A 1,764-nucleotide genomic window follows, 5' to 3' on the forward strand; every position below is an offset into this window, starting at 1 on the left:
TATCCTTTCTGTTTCTTAGTCAACGCCCAAGCACAAATACTGGAAATATCTATTAATTTAAATGCCCGTTCGCACTCTCAAGTAAGAATCTATTTCAAACGATACCTTCCTTCAAGTACTTCAGCTAAAAAAAAACACTTTTCAAAATTAAAAACCCACTTTTAAATTCTTAATAGTTTTCTTTTTAGTTATTTCAAAATACTGGTTTTATTTACAATTTTAATTTCATTTCTACACTCTACGCAAAAATCTCTTTCAAATGGTACAATCCATTTCTCTCACCTAAGAAAGAGATTTTTATAACATAAGTAATGCAATTGGTATTTATCATTTTATTATAATACTTTGTTGTTATAAATCGCTATTGCTAGTGAAATCAAATGATTGAGTTATGATTACAGATGTACAGTGTTGTGCTGCGTGAAGAGAAGAAAGTACATGTTATAGCTAATAAGAGACCTTACCTTATTTCCAGGTGACTACAATCAACGGAGCGAAGATCCTGAGGGACAAGGCCGACGTGGTTGTACCCCAGGGCCTGGCCCACGGCGTCGACCGGGTAATGTTCCCGCTCCCGGTAGGAGACATCCTCCAGACACTCCAGGCCGATAGGGAGGGCCGCTTCTCCAGGTTCGTCAGGCTATTGAGGGAGACAGGTGTCGCCTCCATGCTCACCGGTAAGTCCTCGGATAATTTTAACTTCATCTTTCAACAGCTAGCTCAGCTGAGACAATTTAAAAACTGAGATTGATACACAGACAAGAATAACATAACCTCTTTAAATATAATAATTTCGAATTGACGGAGAACTTTATAGATCCATTCATATCACGCAAAGGGGTTCCAAAAAATGCAGAACTATCTCCACTTTTGTTTTTTTTATTTATATGTGGTTAAATTGATGGAATCGAATACCAAAATCACAGTAACAGTTTTTACAGGTATTAGCTTAAAAGCCATTGCGTTGAAACGATTTGGAAATGTGAGAAAAAAAAAAAAAAGCAGAGGAGCTGAAAATATTAAATATAAATCTAAACAATAATAAAACATAGAACAAAAATAAACTCTCATTCAGGTTAAAGAGAAAACTATATAAAATATATGGTTTATCTTGGGGCTAGTTTATCTAGGTTTGACCGGTATTTAGGATTTTAAGAACATTTATATTTTTAAAAAAAATGGAAAGTGTATGACTTAAAACATACCGGCTGTTAAAGCCACTTCAAATCGACTTGTTTGTTGAAAGGCTTTAAAAAGAACAAACAACTAGCTGGTTCGGATTAAACATTTATTTGGTAAATTTAAACATTTAAACACTAAAATTAAAATAAATAAAAGATGGCTAATAATGAATAGAAGTAAAAATACAAAAGACCTCTCAGATAAAAAATAAAATAGTTAGATAAATTATGAAAACGAAAAGAAACTAATTTACAAAAAAACAAAACAAATAAATATATATATACAATAAATACTAGTCGACGTAATTAACAAAAATTTATATTCAAGTCGAAACGCAGATAAGGTCTGGTTTCGGACTATAATGTCTGTTAACGCACTCTAAGTGTCCAAACTATTAAATTATAAACGCAGACAGGGCTGCTTAGACGCTTCCAGGACCACTAATTAGCCGGAACTCCCATTAAAGTCGAAACAGAAAAGGTCTGGTTTGTTTGTTTGGTTGTTTAGTGGCGCCAAACTTCAATGGTCATCAACGCCATTTATATTTTATTTAATTTTGCTAATATTCGTTAAATTTTATTT

At 32.9% G+C, this 1,764-nt stretch overlaps 1 protein-coding gene across 1 annotated transcript in view; it reads left to right on the forward strand.

The window, feature by feature from the left end:
- LOC106692973 (uncharacterized) overlaps positions 1 to 1,764 on the forward strand; it is a 163,663-nt gene that overhangs the window by 153,763 nt on the left and 8,136 nt on the right. Inside the window, exon 5 of the mRNA XM_024358592.2 lies at positions 476 to 677. Coding sequence (XP_024214360.1) covers positions 476 to 677 — 202 coding nt within the window. The remainder of the gene's footprint in view (positions 1 to 475; positions 678 to 1,764) is intronic.

This window comes from Halyomorpha halys, unplaced genomic scaffold (assembly GCF_000696795.3).
Source record: "Halyomorpha halys isolate HHAL.00 unplaced genomic scaffold, Hhal_1.1 Scaffold82.1, whole genome shotgun sequence".
Taxonomy (NCBI): Eukaryota; Metazoa; Arthropoda; class Insecta; order Hemiptera; family Pentatomidae; genus Halyomorpha; species Halyomorpha halys.